The sequence below is a fragment of the Triticum urartu genome, chromosome 5 (assembly GCF_003073215.2).
Source record: "Triticum urartu cultivar G1812 chromosome 5, Tu2.1, whole genome shotgun sequence".
Lineage (NCBI taxonomy): Eukaryota > Viridiplantae > Streptophyta > Magnoliopsida > Poales > Poaceae > Triticum > Triticum urartu.
The window spans coordinates 108,061,279-108,077,942 of NC_053026.1; the positions used below are offsets into that span (position 1 = coordinate 108,061,279).

Consider the following 16,664-nt stretch of genomic DNA (forward strand, 5'->3'; position numbering starts at 1 on the left):
TCCGCACGTTTAACGTTCGGTGACGATCGGTAATATGAGTTTATGTGTTTTGATGTACCGAAGGTAGTTCGGAGTCTCGGATATGATCACGGACATGACTAGGAGTCTCGAAATGGTCAAAACATAAAGATTGATATATTGGAAGCCTATATTTGGACATCGGAATAGTTCCGGGTGAAATCGGGATTTTACCGGAGTGTCGGGGGAGGGGGGGTTACCGGAACCCCCTGGGGGTTAATGGGCCTTGTTGGGCCCTAGTGGAGAGAGAGAGGGGCCGGCCAGGGCAGGCCGCGCGCCCCCTCCCCTTGAGTCCGAATAGGACAAGGAAAGGGGGGCGGCGCCCCCCTTGCCTTTCCCCTCTCCCACTCCTTCCTTCCCCCTCCTAGTGGGACTAGGAAAGGGGAGTCCTACTCCCACTAGGAGGAGGACTCCTCCTCTTGGCGCGCCCTGCTAGGGCCGGCCGGCCTCCCCCCTTGCTCCTTTATATACGGGGGCAGGGGGCATCCCATGACACACAAGTTGATCGGTTGATCTTTTAGCCGTGTGCGGTGCCCCCCTCCATCATAATCCACCTCGGTCATATCGTAGCGGTGCTTAGGCGAAGCCCTGCGTCGGCAGCATCATCATCTCCGTCATCATGCCATCGTGCTGACGGAACTCTCCTTCGAAGCTCTGCTGGATCGGAGTTCGTGAGTCGTCACCGAGTTGAACGTGTGCTCAACTCGGAGGTGCCGTGCGTTCGGTACTTGGATCGGTCAGATCGTGAGGACGTACGACTACATCAACCGCGTCTCATAACGCTTCCGCTTACGGTCTACGAGAGTACATGGACGACACTCTCTCCTCTCGTTGCTATGCATCACCATGATCTTGCGTGTGCGTAGGAAATTTTTTAAATTACTACGTTCCCCAACACATGCATACCAAATAGGGGGCCAAAGTCGACAACAGTAATTTGGGGCATGAAGTCCTCGTGGTTACCCCTGGCATGGGAGAACCTTTCTTGAGACGCTGGTGCCGCTTGCTTCCTAACACGTGGAAATAGCAAGCCAGATAACTGCATGTTGTCAAGCTCATAGCTTCACATAAGCAAATAGGTAGCAAGTTGGAAGCATGTGTTGGAGGTGACATGGCCACAACATCAAGGTTTAGATAAGCAAAGAGGAAGCATGTTGCATAATATTTATGATTAAGGATTTTACCACATACAATTTTTATGATTACATGGAAGCAAATTATTTTCTTATAGTGGGAGCAAATGTTTTTTCTTTAGATGCATATTACCAACTGGGTTGAAGCATATGCATAATCATATGATGAAACTAATTCCCTTTTTTCACTCAAAAATGGTAATAATTATGTTTTTGATGGAAATAAAGTTGTATCACGTTGGAAGCAACAGTCTCGTTGATGGAAACAATATCATGACCTGGTTTTGTAGAACTTGTTTCCCACTAAATTTGTGATAAAAATATATTAAATTTAAGCACAATTTATTAAGTGTGGAAACAAATTCTCTTATCGATGGAAACATAATGTGCTTCGTGGTTTTCTTATGCTTCACCCACGGGTTCATGTCGCTCCTGGCGACGCCTTCATGTTTTTGTTTGTGTACACTGGGCGCAAATACAATCGAACTAGATCGAAGCGATCGTCGGTTGTTGTGGAAGCAAATATTTTGGCTGGCCGAAGCAAACAAATTCTATCCAGATGGAAGGAATCTACATTGGCAAACAAATTCTAACCAGACGGAAGCAATCTCTATTTTCCATGGAAGCAAGCAATTTCCGAGGCCGGCAGAAAAAACAAGATCATGTGTACGAGACAAGTATAGAAGCAAATCACGTGCATGGAAAGTTGGAAACAGATAGCAAGACGCCTAATCAATTTGATATGCCATGATTTATAGGAGTAGTTGTTAGGAAATAAACAGATCGTAATTACTTCCTCCTTTCCGGTTTATAGGGCTCAATTCAAAAATCTCACCAACCAAGGTAGATTGTGAGTGGTGGAATACTTTTTGTAATTTACAAAAGCACCCAATTAATGCTTTTGCTTTCCTAAAAATTTATGTTTACCAATGTATTGCAATGCATGTATGCATAAAGTACATGCATTGGTCAACTTTTTTTAATACTTGCATGCAATTATTTAATGCATCTTGAAATCTGAACTTGTGATGAGGAACAATCAAATTGAGTCTTATAAAATGGAAAAGCTAAGATTTTAAAATAAGCCTTATAAACCGAAAAGGAGGGAGTAGTACAAAATCATGCATGCGATATAATTAAGGGGTGCACATTTTAAGGAAGCAATAAACACACCACTGCATCACGTGAGGGGGCTCCCAGATCCGATGGCTATCATGCATCCCATCATACGGTCTATCACTAGTCTGATAAAATGCAACGATCAGTAATCTGATACCTAGCGGCTCCCTTTAAAAATTGCACTAGCTTGTATTGGTTCTTCCATGTCTTCAAGCAATGCAAATTTTATGAATATTGTGTGTAACTTGTATATAATGAATTATATGGTTCATTTTGTTTTTACTATGACTTGTTTATTTTTATTTTTCTACAAAGGTAGGTCAAGTCCAGGAATTTTATCTATTATAGATAAAATGTATCTCTTCTAAAAGATAGATAATTTTTTTCAACTAATATATGCTCATCTTTTTTTTATTATGTAGGTTGTCTTTTTATGATTTTGGATTACCTTTGTAGGCAGGGAAATTTTTGTTTTTGCCACTCTAGATTTTGCCAATTTTCCTTATGCCACTCTAGATTTTGACATTTCACTTTTGCCATTCTTAGTTTTTGACAATTAATTGCCATTCCCGTGGCAAAAGCAAAATGTTGAGAGTGGCAATTGTGATAATTGTCAAAAGCTAAGAGCGGCAAAAATGAAATAAAATTATTTTGCTTTTGCCACGGAATGGCAATTGTGATAATTGTCAAAATCTTAGAGTGGCAAAAGTGAAATGTCAAAATCTAGAGTGGCATAAGAAAAATTGGCAAAATCTAGAGTGGCAAAAACAAAATTTTCCCTACTTGTAGGCATGCTATGAATGAAAAAATCCATATGTTTTTGAACATGATACAATTGAAATCGCTCACATACACGAGCATACGTTCACTCATATAAAGGCACGCACGCACACCCTACCCTTATGAGCACCTCCGAGAGACTGAGATTGACAAAGTCACCAACAACACATTCAGTGTCGACGGGAGCGTCTCCTCCCACTAAACGCACATCGCCGAAAGACCTGAAATAAATTCAGGAAAATGCGAGCACCAATATCAAGTCTAGGACTTGTGCTGGTGATATCACTGTCCTCCTAACCATCAAACCATTGGTTGATTCACAAACAACAACAAAAACATATTCAGTCAAAAACAAGGAAATTTTGATTGATAAAGTTAGAAAAGTTGCTAATTCCATTGCCCCCAATGCAATCTAGCCATGTTTAGTAAAATGTATCTTTTGTGTGTGTGCTTATTGGCGTAGTTCGTTCTTGAGTGTTGGAGCTGGTAAAAAACAATTGTAAAAGCTTGATTTACTACTAAAATGAAAAGAACAAAATAGCATTTGTCATATGCAAATCCAATAGCTAGACTAAAACTGACTAGGTTTTAAAAAGATCGGGTAACTTCTTTTGAACTTCGGCGAGTTTATTTAATTAATAATCATATGCTTTACAATAAGCGGAATAAGGAAATCAGGGAGTTTATCATGCCACACCCTTGACTCCTGACCCAAAAAACTAAAACGAGCATAATATGAGCACACTCGTTTACATCACGCACACAATGATTTATCATCGCCTTGCCGAAAGAACTCAACAACCTTTCGACATCGGGTAACTTAGTACCCCTCCTTGTCTCAAAAAAAAAAAAAACTTGGTACCCCTCCGTTTCTGAAAAGAACGCCTATTAGCAGGTCATCCCCTGCTAAATGGACTTGTGGCCCATTGGTACGTCTGCTATGACCCACACTGCCTAAACAGATTTGCGGCCCATTGTACGTTTGCTCACTTTCAACTCAGTATGCTCGACTTTCTCACATGCACCCGAATGAACAGTAAATTAAGAAAAAAATAGCAATTATTTTTTAACTTTTGTGTGATTAACATGTTTCATCTGCGTGCAAAGTTTAATCATTTATAACGCTATGTGCAACAATAACATAATGGATGCTCCAAAAAATTGTTTCTGAAAACATTTTAGTGTACCAATTTTGTTCTTTTTTGCTAGACTGCTATGAATGCCATTACATCACAAAAAATTGCACATAGGTAGAAAGCAAAGGAATGTTTGTTACCATAAAAATAAAAATGAATTGTTTGCCATCTTTGTGGATTTTACTATTCATGGTAGGAGCATTTGAGCTTGGGAAATAGAATGACACATTAAGAGTGAAATGTTGTCACGGGATCATATCATGTGGAGAACTGAACTAAGCTCGGAGTCTTTCGACAAAATAGATTCACATACCAGCTGACAGATACTGAATGGGCAACGAGCTGCCCATACAAGCAGCAAATCCCGCGTAGATTTAATTTCATTCGGAAGAAAACCCATAAAGAACTGCTAATCAGCAGCAAATATCACAGAAATATCAAGTCCAGATTACCAGCACATACAAACCATCCAGATTACCAGCACATACATAAACCATCTACTAAAAGAGAGCAGATAGGAGTGACAGAGATGGAATCAACATATATGAATCAAGGGGTGCCCAGCTCGGATCAGATACAGAGTTGAATGAAACAGGCCAAAAGAATGATGTATAGTACAATGCCGTTACAGCCTCAGCAGGGGAGCACTAATCAACACGCTCCAATCACAGAAAGCAATACAACGAATGGGTGATCACCATTACACGGATGCAGCTGGATAAGCCAACCAAATCAACACGTAAATCCCTTCCTCTGTGTTGAGAGGAGCGTTGGTCAGAAAAATCAAGTCAGTTTTTGTACAAACATCTCCTCTCTGTCTTCCTAGCTACAAAGGAGGAGCATCATGCCTTTGGATGGTCTCCAAAATCAGCTCCCTACGAAAAAGGCTTGCTTCATTCCAGTGATATGTCGGAACGAGCAGGAACTACAAACCTAATAATCTCTGGGGATCCCAATGCTGATGCTGACAGGAGAGACTGGGTGGAGGTTACAAAGGTTCAAGCTTGTCAGTAGGCCGAAGGTTGCATCGTAGGATACCTGGCCTGCACAAATCACCAAACAAAGATGACATCATATTTCAGAATGGTTCTCAACTATTCTGCTTGTTATTTTTCAGTCACTTGCACACACAAGTGTTAAATACTGTGCCAGCTACTATAACTGCTTACTGAATTCTGAAAAGGATGCCAAAGCCAGCTCCCAGTTAATTTCTGTCCACTCCATAATTTTCAATGGGAAGTCATAACTTTTTCATAGAGCCAAACCAAAGCAGAAATGTATGGCAATATATGATTATATATGCAAGGACATCCCACAAATTATACTGCTGAACTAACACTCGTGGGATAAAAAGGACATGCTAGCCTGACGAGTTATTAGTAAAAGCAGCATCAACACTCGAGCACAAACAGCTTACTCTGCTACATGCAGTACGTACAAGGCCTACAGGGGTGCCTAACTACCTAAGGATAGAACTGACCTATTGGTTTCTAGCGCCACCAAATCTTCTGATGCTACCAAAAAGTTATTGGAAGTTCTATTTTATTTTAGATTGTACTCCCTCTGTAAAGAAATATAAGAGCGTTTAGATAACTAAAGTAGTGACCTAAATGTTCTTATATTTCTTTATGGAGGGAGTATTAATTTGTAACATAATCTAGCATGCTACAAAAATTAAAAATTAAAAGGGCAGCCCAGTGCACGTAGCTCCCGCTTGCGCAGGGTGCGGGGAAGGGTCCGACCACTTTTTGTCTTTTGTATGCAGCCTTTCCCTGCATTTCTGCAAGAGACTGTTTCCAGGACTCAACCTGTGACCTGATGGTAACAAGGAACAGCTTCACCGCTGCGCCAAATGCTACAAAAATCAAACTCAAACAGAACACATGTAACAAGCAACATAAAGGAGAAATTCTGCTGTCAATAGTACCTCCCTCCCTCAATCTCTCCAGGATACTGTCATTTGAGTTGCATAACCATGAGTTTGATCCTTTAGGTAAGGAATCATACAGAGATAAGAAAAGTAGGAACTTAGTCACTAATCTTCATATAGGTATAGGCCAACTCTCTTCGTGTGTTTACTGTGCCATTGATAAAAGAACAAAGCATGCCTAGACAGGCGTTTAATGTGCGCATAATTGCACTCAAGACGCATGCCTAGTGCCTTTTCCCACTTAAACGCACACAACTTTCATGCAGTGTCACTGATGCAGCCAACATAGAATGTTCTCTCTCTTAATAATCAAGTACTAGCACATTTCTAATTTCTAAGAAGTTGGTCAAAATACTACTGTACCTGTTTTGGTCTTAACCCACAACAGAGTAATCAGGATTATGCTTACTATCATCAGAAACCCAACAACAGAGAGTAATCATGACTATGCTTACTACCATCGGAAACCCCCTAAACCCTGGCTATTGCTCAAAATTTCTTCTCATCGCTGACAAACATTAGGGCACAATAATCCAGGCGCCCTTAGTTTAAAAGCAGGCTGTGACACATATCAACACATAAAACTCCCAATCTAAAGTTTCTACCATACGACATGTAGTGCAAAGTCTACATAAGATTATTTACTACAGTTGGGTATCCTTGTCTGACTTTCAGGTAACCACAACAGACGTGCGCTGCATTGCCTAGAACAAACTGGCGTGGGCTCAATCTCATTTGATTATGTTCAGTTTAAATGAAACTCCAAAGCAAGTAAGGAACTGATAGCCAGCAGCAATTATCACAAGTGAAACATTTCAACATACCTCAAGAGTCCACAAATTGGAGATCCACCGTCAAACTGAAATGATCATAGATCCCTTCTCCCACACTCCAGCTCGCCATAATGCAACTCCATTCTGGGCACTGCACTTCTTCCACCAACCATATTAAATCTGGGGCAGTTCCTGTGGGTTATCCATTGATGCCCTCAATATCATCCCAGCCCTCCGCTTCCGGTCATCCTTTTGTTCCTCCTTCAAAAACGACGGGTCCTCCCTCAGATCCATGGAATTTGAATTGAGGGCCACTGCCAGGGGCTTCTTGTTTACTCCAATCTTCAGGTGCACTGGTGCCCTCACCTTTGGAACAATGCTCTTTTGGTTCTGATTCTGGTCCCAACCTGTCCCAGAATCAAGCTCCATAGCATTTGCACCCTGAATTGCTGGTGCAAATGCATCAAGGACAGAAAGTTTCTTCCGCTCAGAAGGGATATCAACCTCTGACACCTCCTTGTCTCCATGCGGCAAAGCAGGCTCAAGAAAAGGATTTCTCTTGCTCCCAGCCGGTTGTATCTCCTTCCCTTTGGCTGCACTATCCTCAGAAACCGCTGGCCGAAACCCATCAGCGCCCGCAAGGGCCAATCGTTGCTGCAAACTGAGCAGCGACTTCTCGGCCTTCCTCCGCTGCCGCACCTGTTCGACCATGTCCACCCTGTCCTTGGCCGCCTGCTCACTCCACACCTCTGTCCTGACGTAGGTGTGTGGGTCCGGGAAGGCCGGTAGCCACTCAGGAACATGCCTCATCCCAGTCTCCCTCTCAGCCACAGCAAAGCTGGGCGTGGGCTGCGGAGCGCGGGGTATAGGGAACTTGGGCAATGGACGCGTGAATGGCACCTCGTCCTTGGAGTCGACGAACGCCATGAGGTCCTTGACGACGCCTGAGCCAACGAGGCAGCGGCCTGAGGTGCCGGCCCCGGCGAAGCCATCAAAGTCGGTGCCGATTTCCTCGAGGGACTGGATGATGTCGTACTCGTTGGCGAGCGCGCGGCCGGCGAGGTTGGCGTGGAAGGCCGCGGCCCTCCCGAGGTGCGTGAGGTAGCGGAGGAGGACGTCGACGAGCGCGTCCACGGCCGAGCGGTGCGTGCAGTCGAAGCCCGCGGCCTCGAGCGCCTGCGCCACCGCCGCCCGCGCCACCGCCCTCCCGAACTCGTCCCCGCTGCCGCTGCCGCTGGTGTCCGCGCGGTCACTCATACTGCTCCCTCTTGTCCTCCCGCCGCTCCCGACCGGTCATACCGTCGAGCACCTGGCGGGCGTGGCGGTCCCAGATCCGGAGCTAGGGTTAGATCTCTGCTCGGGCCACGCCGTCCGCGCCACCATCCAGGGCGAGCCGGGGCGAGCTAGACGCAGCCGCGCGCCGGAATTGCGCGCCCGACCGCCCGCCTCGAGCTCGCGCCACCGGCGGGATTCGAATTCGGTCGGCGCGAGACGACGCGGTGGCTGGGGGCGGGGATTGGGCGGGAAATCGGGAGCGGGGTGGGTTTGGAAGCAGGAGACCGTTGGGGATTTAGGGTTTGGGGAGGGGAGCACGCGCGGGGGGTTTGGGTGGGGCTCTCTCTGATCCGAGCACGCGGGCGGGGAAGCGAGGGGAGGTGGAGACGAAGGCCTTGGGGAGAAGGGAAGAACGCGTCCGCTTGACTTTATAGAGGAGGGCGTGTGGAAATCCCGTGTGCGCGAGCCGGGTGCGCGGAGCTCGGCGGGGACACGTGGCGATGGACGGTTGGTTTCGCCTCGTGGACTCTTTCCAGCGTGGACGCCGTGTTCTCCACGACGGGGTTCTGTTGCTCGGGCCTCCGCAGAGGAAGGCGGCCCAACTGGCCCAGTTACAAGTGAAATATGCCAAAGGACAACACTAAAATAGTACAGAAAATTTGCCTCAAAAAAATAAAAATAGTACAGACATAAACTGGAAAATAAAAACTAGATTCCTCTGTTCTGTTATCCATGGTTGCAATGAACAAGACGGTATGAGAAAGAACAAAATTTTCATGGCTGAACAGCCAGTGATAAAGCATTGGCATGCTTCATGCCAACATGACTACAACCCATAACAGGATGAACTGAACAGAAGAACCGGACCGATCACCGGCATCTGTGCCGCTGGGAACATGTGGCAATGCAGCATCTGGCATGTCGATTTAGGTCTGTTTGCCCCGTCAGTGGTTACGCTTGTGGACCTCCACGCTGCCTGCCGATGCCAGGTTCGCGGCTCGGTTGCTGCCAAAGTTCTTGCGGTTTGATTCCCTTGCTATTCTTGAACCAAACTGCACAAAGCATCAGATGGATTGTAAGTGAGGACACATATTGTTGTCTACAACTCCCTACGGTCCATATTACTTGTCGCTCATCCGGATGTATCTAGAATTGAAATACGTCTAGATACATCCGTTTGAGCGACAAGTATTATGGATCGGAGGGAGTACAATCCAAATAGTGTAACTTATCAACACACAACACTACAACTATTCTACTGAAGGAAACAAATGGTTATAAATTATGTACCTGGATTGCTCGCTTTGGCAAAAAAGCAGCTTCTTGTAGACCCAGCAGCTTTGCAACCTGCAACAGTGTCACATTATTGAATCAGCAAAAGGGGATGGAGATCAGAACATAGTCTGTAACAACTTAAATATAGAGTTAAGAAAAACGGAATGCAAACCTCTCTCAGAATCTTCTTATCACCCTTCCCCACGGGCTCATCAAGTTTAGCGATATCCCATAGTGGGATTTCCAACAATGTTCTGATCACACTCTCATCAAGAAATGGAAAACGAGCCTGTCATGGGCACATGGGTACACATCAGCCACTAAAAGCCTATAGCCAAAGCTGAACTAAAAAAGCATGACGAAGATTACCTCCTTGCCATGGTCAGAAATGCACCTATCATCTCTTCCCATGTTTCTTTTCCAAATTCTTTGCACATCTAGTCTCATTTCCTCGTCCAGTGAAACCCATCTAAATAGAGGTACAAAAAATGAATTTAATTTGTTTTTGCAATATCTGCAAAAATATCTCAAACGACAGTCACATTATTTAGCAATGCAGTGCACTAAATCAATGCATACATACCCTCCAACTCTATATTTAGTACGATGTCTACCATAACCAGCACACTGCTCATCAGCTCCAGAACCGACTAAAAGGACTCTAGATGTTGACTTGTGTTTGTAGCGATCACCATCTTGCCCATTCACCCAACCATCCCCGCTAGCAGCTAACCATAGGGCTACACCAATGTTCAAATCCTGTGCAAAAGATCCAGCATTTTAACTCAAATAAATCTAACAGGAGCAAAAGAGCATAGTAAAGATTTACCAACAGTCCATCATATTTTCAAATTAAACAGATATGTGTGAATGAATAGAGCTGCAGTGCTAAATATTATCTTCTCTTGTCCAGTACGTGGTGCACACACATGAAGACGATTGTGTCATATGACGGAACTATGGTGAACTGTAGTCTCAAGGATGCCAAAGGGTGTTCAGATTTCTACTCCCATCAGTCCACCACTGATCTTACTGCAGCCTCTTACACATAATCTCCCACAGAACCACTAGGAAGACACAACCACCATAACAAACGCACATAATAACCAGGTATTTTTATAAGTAAATAAAAACTTGGTTAGAAGGGATGGGGAATTCAGGGGGTCGGGAGTTGATGGGCATGCGGATGTAAGTGAGATGAGTACTGGAAGTTTAACGGTCCAAATGTGCATCGTTGCTCAAAGAATGTTTAATAAATCTTAGTGTTTCATCATAAATTGGGATGTCTTAAAACTACAAATCAAATTCCTCAAGAGTTTCTCGTCTATTGCAAAACAGGGTACCAGGACTAAAAGCAAACACCCATTTCAAATCCTACCTTAAACTTCCTCCTCTAAACTCCATCTCCCAATTACTCCCTCCGGTCCTTTTTACCTTGCGCATAACACAAAGCCCGGATACCAAGGAGAGGCAGCCATGCAAAAAACTGGACAATTTTACCCCCACAACAGTGTGATCTGTGTATACGGATACCCTGCTGAAAAATAACTGCAGACGCTTTGATTGGCTGTCCTCCTTTGACTCCTCATAGCGCACGCCCCTGCATGCATGCTCTGCATGCCAATTGGTTACTGACAGGTGCTAATTAAGGGATGGGATGGAAAGGGCAGTGGCATGGATGGAAAGACTAGCTGCGGTGGCTTAGTACGCAGACTATTAAGGGAAAAATTGAAAAAATTTATACGCAGACTATTGAGGACCGGAGGGAGTATTAACAAACAGGTATAGTCAATTAGACCAGACTAAACTCTTATCTTTTATTATATACCAAATGTGATCCCAAAAGAAAAGATGGTCTCGAGTCTTGACATTTGGTATTGTCATATGCAAAGAAAAAAAAGATGCATGATTCGAAGTTTACAGCACCATTCCAAAATCCAAATCCAAGATGAATTAAATCGAGTGACACTGCATGGATGACTTGATCGTTCATATGTTGTTTGGCCTTCAGCCTTGTAAACCAAGGAAACTAACCTAATGAAGCATTAGTAGGATATAAGAAGATACACACCATATAGGTATTTGAAGGGTATATCAGTGACATCACGTGTTCACTTTCCTCTTTCAAGTTGGCCAAATTACTGTCAATCTCAACAAGACGCCATCTGCAAATAAGACAGTGAAATGAATATCATAGTGAACACTTCATTTAGTATTAGTCTGACACTCTGATACAAATTTCTTTTTACATGGCCAGACCAATGCATGAGCATAATATGCTAGCATGGTAAAATAAAAATGCAGGACAAAAAAAGTTAATCGATAAGTGAACGATGCATCACAAGGATACAGTATCAATCACTCCAATTAAAGCAACAGAACATTTACAGTGAATGATGGGCATGAACGAGGAACTAAGAAAGCACAACTGTAAAATAATGCAAGACGCAGATGACAGATTATGCACATTAGAGCATATTGATCATCTGATGGATAGAAGGCTTGCAAAGTAAACAACATAAGAGGTTCATCATGTATGAGGAATTCATTAGGCTATAGCACAAGTGCCAGAATTTGAGTCCAGAATTCATTTTGCACAGAAACATGATGAAAGTACTGTCTGTCTTTTGATATGTGCAAACCAGCAACAATACAAAATCATCTATGTTCAGCACCAGATACAAGCCATCAAGGCAAAGAATATGGAAAGTTCAGGTCAAATCACCTCCGCAGAGGGGAGATTCTCTGAAGCTCCTTCAGTCCTGCCAGTGAAGAAACTCTATCTGGAGCTAGCTGCCCATCAAAACTGACATTCAGCAAATCAATTGTCCCTGCGCAAAATCTTAGTTAGTTTTCCTCAAAAACCAAAGTTTGTGGTGTACTATGTAGCAGCTAACTTCCATGCTATTATGTTAAAAAGAAGATAGTGATGAATAAAATGTAGTAGGAACACACTTGAACATACATTTGGAATCAAGGCACTGGTCTAATAATGCTGCAAGTATCATGGAGTCCAGGCCACCAGAGAAAAGGATTGCTATCGGGGCCAACTCCGCTTCCTCGAGTTTATTCAGATCACCCTGTCCACAACAAGGACTCTGTAAAGTTGGCCTGATAGACTAGTAACAGAAAATGCAACATGAAAAAGGTAGCAGCATTTTCCTTCCAAGAAAGAAGATAGAACCATTTCAATGAAGGTCTCAAAACACTGGTGGAGTTGTAAAAAAAGAAGGCAATATTACGAATATGTTGGTTACTCACCTGATACAGTATGTTCACATTGGTTCGCAGCATTACAGATTCCCTTAGTGCAATTAATACTCTATGTGCTGAAACATGATAGAAAAGTCTCACCATTAGTAACTTCGTAAAGTTAAAATATCTCGGGTAATTTTTAGCAAACATCTGATGCACCTGACTGTATACCTGGAGATAAGCAAATATCTGATGGGAGATCTCTTTTCTCAAACCCATTACTTGTACTGTCTTCAGCTTCTCTAGAGTTTCTGAAACACGACGACAAGTGATGGTTCCCTTTGTCAACCGAACCCATAGCCGAAATCAACCCATCCACAGTAGGAACTGTCGATTTTCTCTCCCATCGTATTAAAGTATGCAACGAAGAATCCGTCCAATCATGTTTTCTAACTACACATCCTTCCTTCGTACATGCGGCATTATTATCAAGGTCTTTCAGGTGAATGCTGTATATCCCACAAGGAAGCTCTTCCCAGTAGCTAACTTTGGTGTGGTCAGAAAAATCAGGGTCTGCTCCTGCCTCCAAACCACTTACTTCTGTTGCTGCAAGAGTGAAGAAGAGTATATATGAGAATGGACATGCACAATTAGATATGAGTTACAACATTGAAAGCATGTACAAATTCAGAAACATCACAGTTTATTTTCAGTTCAGGAATGTTTTCACCTTTTGAAAAAGATGATGAACAAACCATTGATAAGATACTAAGATAGATACATCAACTCACGCTTATCTTACCAGAGTTATTCCTTGAAAACGAAGGGGGTGATACTGATGATAATATAAAGCGTGAATCATCAGGAGTGGGCCAATGTACCAACAGGCTTCTTCTCCCAAATGCATCCCGGCCAAACCACAATGTTTTTGAGTCTGTCTGGAAGTTCAATGCGACATTGATGTTAGGAAACAGAATCTACAATGAAATGAAAACAAGCCAAACATCACAATTACCTGCCTGCCAATATATCAAAGCCCATGGTCCTTTAATAGTGGAGAGGATCCGTGGAACTGATTTCCCTACGCTCTCACGGCAAGGGTATGCTTCATCTCTATCAGCAACATGGAGGTCACAGCAACAGCAAGATTCCAGTGAAGACAAGAGCGATTGTGTATCATTCTGATCATTGGCAATGTTAATTCCTCCATATATCTCACCTTATAATGAAAATAATAAGAGCAGTGTGAATTTTCATGTAACGTAATAACTCAGGTCCTTAGATACTTGGATTAAAGGAAAGCAACAATAATATGCCATTGATACATCGATGTGTGATTTTAACTGAACCATCAGAAGCATTTCCTGTGTACTGAAGTCAGATATATGTGAATCATGCAAAAGGGATTACGGTTGCTGTTGAATGTAAATCTGATCAACAAACCATTTAAGAAACATAATCAACTAAATATGTAACTGAATATGGTGGAACTTGTTATAAGCACTACCAAAAATGTGTATGTCCCAGTATACAACAGCATATATGAAACATATCAGAAGACATCGATTTGTAAGGAAAAGAAAAAGGAAAACAATACCGTCTTTTTAGTTTATAAAAGCATTACCATTATACACTAGAACACTTCCTGATTGCGCCACCAGTGGCTGCGAAACCGGCTCAGCTCCCCTGAGCTGCAGTGTCGCGCCAATGAAGCACAACTCCGTGGCACCAACACCACCACCAACCTTATCTCCACCGTCACAATCTACGCCATCTGCAACACACAACAGTCGTCATAAGAGATGGTCAAAGCGACCAAAACTCCAAAGCATTACAAAACATCAGTGAGGGAACCACCACCTGTAGCACCTACGATGGTGCCGTCCGCGCAAAGGTGGAACCTATGGCATCCAAGGCTGTCCGGGCCTCGCCGCCGCAGGGCCTCCTTGAGCTCAGCCACGGACACGCCCTTCCCCTGCACTCACATGTACAGCTTGGCTCGATTAGGGTTTAGGGTCTGGGAAACCACAACGGGGAGGGATTTAACTCTGCTTTGGTAGGTTTTAACGGATACTAGTGACAGTACCTCGTCGGAGAACGGTGTTCCGGATGCAGCGGCTTCGGCGGCGGCGGCGGTGGAGGGGGCGACGACTAGGCAGTCGCCGGATAGGACGAGGGCTATGCCGCACATCGCTGACTTCGGGACCCGCTTGCCAGTGGGGCGCAATCGCACGCTCCGGCGCCGTGCATAACCATTTTTTTCTCTTTTTTTAGGGTACCTCTTTTTTTCTTTTTGATTGAGAGAAGACGGCGACGTGCATAACCGGTTTCGCAGCACGAGGCCTTGGGTTTGGTTGGGGGCTTGGGCCCAACAAAGTGTGTGTTCGGTTTCTTTTTTACTCACCAAGCATAAGGAATATTTTAGAAAGATGAAATAAAAGTTGAAGTTATCGGTTATTCGGAATATCACATTGATGTTACGATCAAAGACCTCGCCGAAACACAGTTCAGGGCCACCTTTGTCTATGGAGAGGCCCAGGTGAATGAGCGTTACAAGACTTGGAACATGCTTCGTGGCATAGTGGGGGTCAGCAACCTACCATGGGTGGCCATTGGCGACTTTAACGAAGTCCTCCACGCGCATGAGCACGATGGAGTCGGTCAGAGAAGTCAAGCTCAGATGGATGCATTCCGGGACACACTTGACACATGTGGTCTGTCAGATATTGGCTACTCAGGCTCCAACTGGACGTTCGAAAAGAAAGTAGCCGGAAGCACATACACCAGAGTGAGACTAGATAGAGGGGTCGCTACTTCAGAATGGCTCTTGGCCTTCCCCACAGCCGAAGTAGAACACAAGCAGGCGGCTACATCAGATCACATACCGATTTTGCTCCGGTTGCAAGACGTGCATGCATGCAGGAGGGCCCCGCGGATATTTAGATATGAGCAATGCTGGGAGCGAGACCCCACGCTCAATAATGCAGTGAGTGCTAGTTAGGCTAGAAGCCAAGGAGACACAGTGGAAGCACTGAATACAAAATTGCAGAACCTCTCTAGCGATCTGGGAGATTGGGAACGCGGCCACTTTGGGAACATCCGCCATGAGATCAACTGTTTAAAAAAGTAGCTGCAAGTTTTGCGCGAGATCCAAGGGCGATCTGGGCCATCGCATGCAGAGGTTAAAGTGACGGATAGACTGGTAGAGTTATACCATCGCGAGGAGATATTATGGCGTCAGAGAGCTAGACTGGACTGGCTAGTACACGGAGACAAGAACACTTACTTTTTTCATTTACGAGCCAGCCGGAGGAGACGTAAAAACCAGATTAAAGCTCTGTTACGCCCGGATGGAGAGATGACAGAAGATACCATCCAGATGGAAGCCCTGACAAACACTTTTTATAAAGATCTCCATACGTCTGAAGGGGTCCAAAACATGCAGCAGGTGCTCGATACAGTTCCATGCAAGGTCACTCCGGAGATGAACGACATGTTAAACGCACCATACACACAGGCAGAGGTCAAAACGGCACTGTTCCAAATGTTCCCGACAAAAGCACCTGGCCCGGATGGTTTTCCAGCGCATTTCTTCCAGCGGCACTGGGAGGTATGTGGCGATGAAGTGACACAAGTGGTCCTTAAAATAGTGGAGGGGAAGGAGTCGGCTGAATGCATCAATGAGACCATATTGGTTCTGATTCCGAAGGTAAAGAATCCAACTATGCTGACCCAATTCCGCCCTATTAGCTTATGCAATGTTTTATATAAAATTGCTTCGAAGGTAATATCTAACCGCCTGAAGGTAGTGTTACCTGATATAATATCAGAAGAGCAGTCTGCTTTTGTGCCAGGGAGATTAATAACGGATAATATCATCACGGCTTATGAGTGTTTGCATTTCATGAAGAGGAATAAGGCGAAGAAACATCAATCATGTGCTCTGAAGCTAGACATGATGAAGGCCTATAACAGGGTTGAATGGTCCTACCTGCAAGCTATAATGCTCAAGCTAGGCTTTACGGACAGA

At 44.1% G+C, this 16,664-nt stretch overlaps 2 protein-coding genes across 3 annotated transcripts; both read right to left on the bottom strand.

The window, feature by feature from the left end:
• Positions 1–4,712: 4,712 nt before the first annotated feature.
• On the bottom strand, positions 4,713–8,562 carry LOC125508080 (transcription initiation factor TFIID subunit 8). Its single transcript, XM_048672663.1, has 2 exons — positions 6,941–8,562; positions 4,713–5,229 (listed from the first exon to the last, which is right to left on the bottom strand). The coding sequence occupies exon 1, from the start codon at positions 8,144–8,146 to the stop codon at positions 7,064–7,066; it is 1,083 nt and encodes a 360-aa protein (XP_048528620.1). The 5' UTR covers positions 8,147–8,562; the 3' UTR covers positions 4,713–5,229; positions 6,941–7,063.
• A 292-nt stretch (positions 8,563–8,854) lies between these two features.
• Positions 8,855–14,894, bottom strand: LOC125508079 (asparagine synthetase domain-containing protein 1). 2 transcript variants are annotated; one of them, XM_048672661.1, is made up of 15 exons: positions 14,721–14,894; positions 14,495–14,609; positions 14,259–14,408; positions 13,654–13,853; positions 13,437–13,572; positions 12,866–13,240; positions 12,701–12,768; positions 12,405–12,519; positions 12,165–12,270; positions 11,511–11,604; positions 10,023–10,198; positions 9,809–9,908; positions 9,612–9,728; positions 9,455–9,511; positions 8,855–9,216 (listed from the first exon to the last, which is right to left on the bottom strand). In XM_048672661.1, exons 1-15 carry the CDS (start codon positions 14,823–14,825, stop codon positions 9,109–9,111), a joined length of 2,022 nt encoding a protein of 673 aa, XP_048528618.1. In that variant the 5' UTR covers positions 14,826–14,894; the 3' UTR covers positions 8,855–9,108. The 2 variants fall into 2 exon arrangements, with proteins under 2 accessions (XP_048528618.1, XP_048528619.1); XM_048672662.1 differs by having other exon boundaries at positions 13,437–13,568; positions 13,650–13,853.
• Positions 14,895–16,664: the final 1,770 nt, after the last annotated feature.